General features: G+C 38.7%; 1 protein-coding gene across 1 annotated transcript in view; it reads right to left on the bottom strand.

Annotated features, from left to right (window-relative positions):
• The window catches only part of Znf157 (zinc finger protein 157), a 7,635-nt gene that overhangs the window by 1,527 nt on the left and 3,155 nt on the right, over positions 1 to 2,953 (bottom strand). Inside the window, 3 exon segments of the mRNA XM_055607901.1 lie at positions 796 to 888; positions 1,166 to 1,235; positions 1,238 to 1,303. Of these exon segments, the coding sequence (XP_055463876.1) occupies positions 796 to 888; positions 1,166 to 1,235; positions 1,238 to 1,303 (229 nt within the window).

Genomic DNA, 2,953 nt, shown 5'->3' with positions numbered 1-2,953 from the left:
AAGGAAGGAAGGAAGGAAGGAAGGAAGGAAGGAAGGAAGGAAGGAAGGAAGGAAGGAAGGGAGGAAGAAGAAAAGATCCACTTACAATTTAGTCCCTTGCTAATTCACAGGCCTCTTTATCAGCCTCAGGATAAATTTCTCAGGTAAGGATCAGTTCTCATTCACAGTTCTCTGCCCAGCACATACCTAATCTATATAGCTCTATCTCTTACTTCACTGATATTTGTACCCTAATTTTAAGCTCACCAAAATCTTTTCCCTGAATACAGTCCCTGAAAATGTGCATCGATAGCTGTCTTTCTTGAGTTCCTTTTCTTTTTACCACCCAAACACTACATAGTTGTTTGTTTCTGGATGCTTTCCCTCACTAGATTGCAAGCTTCAAGAGAACAGGAATATTATTTATTCACTGCTGGATCCCAATACCTAGAATGTGACCAGCATATATTTGGTACTCCTTTAAGTTTTAATAGATAATAAAGGGATTACATGAACAGATGTCTGAAATCATAGGCACCCACATCAATGAAGAAGAATAAGTTTCTAACAGGAGGCAGAGGTCATCAAGTGCAGCAGATAACACTGCAAACATCAAAATCACTAGTACTGAAATGTGAGTATAATATCGGGGTAGGTAATTTCATTTTCTGAAGCATGTAGACCTCCTGTCCTTATTTGAAAGAGCCTAAGGCTCTAAAAAATTCCTGAAAAATATTACATAAGGATGCCTTCTGGTCTAAATTCCTAGGGTCTGGCTTCCCATGTGTTCAACATATCTGGTGCTTGTTCACTCACTTGAGTAAGCATGGACTGAGGGTTCCTTATCTAATATCCAGAGTTCTCCCTACTCCAACTTGAAGATCATGTTTGCTTTGACCATGCAGAGGCCTGTTAATGGGAACTGACACAGACATAGGCCAAGAAGTTTGAGCTTTAGGGTATCTCATGGAGAAGGAAGGTGTATCTTTATGAGTGGTACAAGGAAGGAGCCCATTTAAACTTTATATTTGGGGATGTGCGAACACACATTTTTTTTTCTGGAGCCCTAAACTGATCAGTCAGCTATAACCCTTAAATCTAAAACTAAAATATCACTAAACTGCAGTGGTAGCACATATAATAGTAACCACATGCTCCCAGGGATTACCCAGACACTTATCTTTACCTACAAATGCCAGGTGGCTGTAGTTCTCCAGCATCACATCCTTGTACATATTCCTCTGGGTAGTAGCCTCACAGGTAGTAGCCTGTGCCACTCCTGTCAGGTAAAATACACAGCCACATCTTGGAATGACCCAGATCCCTGTAATGACAGTCTGCAGTGATCAGAGCACAGTACATGAGGGAGATTGCATAGGAACTATTTTTCTCAGCGTAGCCCCATTGGGAGCTGAATGGAAAGAACTAAGCTGGATATTCTGTTCATATCTTACTTGATACTGTACTTTAGAGAGGAACCTTGAAAAGCTCTGGCACCATGTTAATTTACTAATTATTAGTCTGATGGTTGCACCCTGTAGTTAGGAGAAGGAGATGGAACAATCAGGGCCATCCTTGGCTATATAACAAGTTCCAGGTCAGCCTGGGCTACATGAAACCTTGTCTGAAACAAAACAAAACTAGACTACTAAGTTAGAACTATGTACCTGGACCTTCACAGATTTCTGGGGAAATGGAAATGAAAAACCACAAGATCTGCACTCAAGTAGCTCATGTGTGCAAGAGATGCTGGACACAAAGACAGAGACACTGGGCTTGCATAAAAGGGAGCTTCACATTCTACTTGCTGTTATCTAACTAGACCTCACTAGGGAAAACAGAGTTTTAAATCCTTACATGAGAATATTATGTCTGGGCTTGTGACACAGCTTAGTGGTAGAGTGTTCACCTTAGCATGTGCAAAGCTCTGAGTTTCATTCCTAGAACTGCAAAACAAAATTTAAAAAGGATTACCATCTAATTTTTGGGTACCTTCTATGCAGTCTCTTGCTAAATCCTATTCTCCCAACCTCTAGCAATCACAATTGTACATTCCGATTAACCTTTATAACATCCACATGTAAGAGACTATGTAGAATTTCTACATTTGGCTTATTTGCTTAATGTAATGTCCTTCAGTTCTACCCATTTTGCTGTAAATGACATGATATATTTCTTTTATGTCTCCTCAGCACTGTAGCTCTACAGCTAGCAGCTAGCAGTCTACTTCTCCTTTACAGTGTACCCTGTACCGGCTCAAAACAAAACAAAACAAAAGCAAACAAAAAAACCTAAATGTTTTGCAAACAGAAAATTCCTTTTATGGCTGAATAACATTCCAGTCTATATATACACAATATTTTCTCTTATCCATTCAACCACAGATGATCATTATACTCTATATACATGTATCATATTGTCACATAGTACTCTATATACATGTATCATATTGTCACATAGTACCAAGTAAGTTTGTACAAATAAAATAATAGTCCTATGATATGTAAGGTTCCAAGTTTAAGCCATAGTCCCACAAAAAAATACACAGAAAAAAGTATAAAGAAACAGATTGCTTTGTGGGTAAGGGCCTTTGCCACCAAACCTAATAAACTGAGTCTAATCCCTGGAACCCATATAGAAGAAGGAGAAAACCAATATCCACAGATTTTCCTCTTAATTGCCACACATGCACCATCACAACACAGACACACACACACACACACACACACACTTAATTTTTTAGGAAAATAAATGAGCTACCAAGTATGATAGCACACATTTGTTTTGCTAGCACTCAAAAAGCAGAGACAGAAGGATTCTGAGTTTGAGGCCAGTATGGATATACATAGTAAGTTTTAGGTCAGCTTGGTTTGTATAAAAAGACCCAGTGTCAAGAAAGCAAGGGAGGAAGGAAGGACAAAAGAAAGGAAAGAAAGAAAGAAAGAAAGAAAGAAAGAAAGAAAGAAAGAAAGAA

The sequence above is a fragment of the Psammomys obesus genome, unplaced genomic scaffold (assembly GCF_907164565.1).
Source record: "Psammomys obesus unplaced genomic scaffold, mPsaObe1.curated_primary_1811, whole genome shotgun sequence".
NCBI classification, from domain to species: Eukaryota; Metazoa; Chordata; class Mammalia; order Rodentia; family Muridae; genus Psammomys; species Psammomys obesus.
This window is presented reverse-complemented; position numbering and strand designations above follow the sequence as displayed.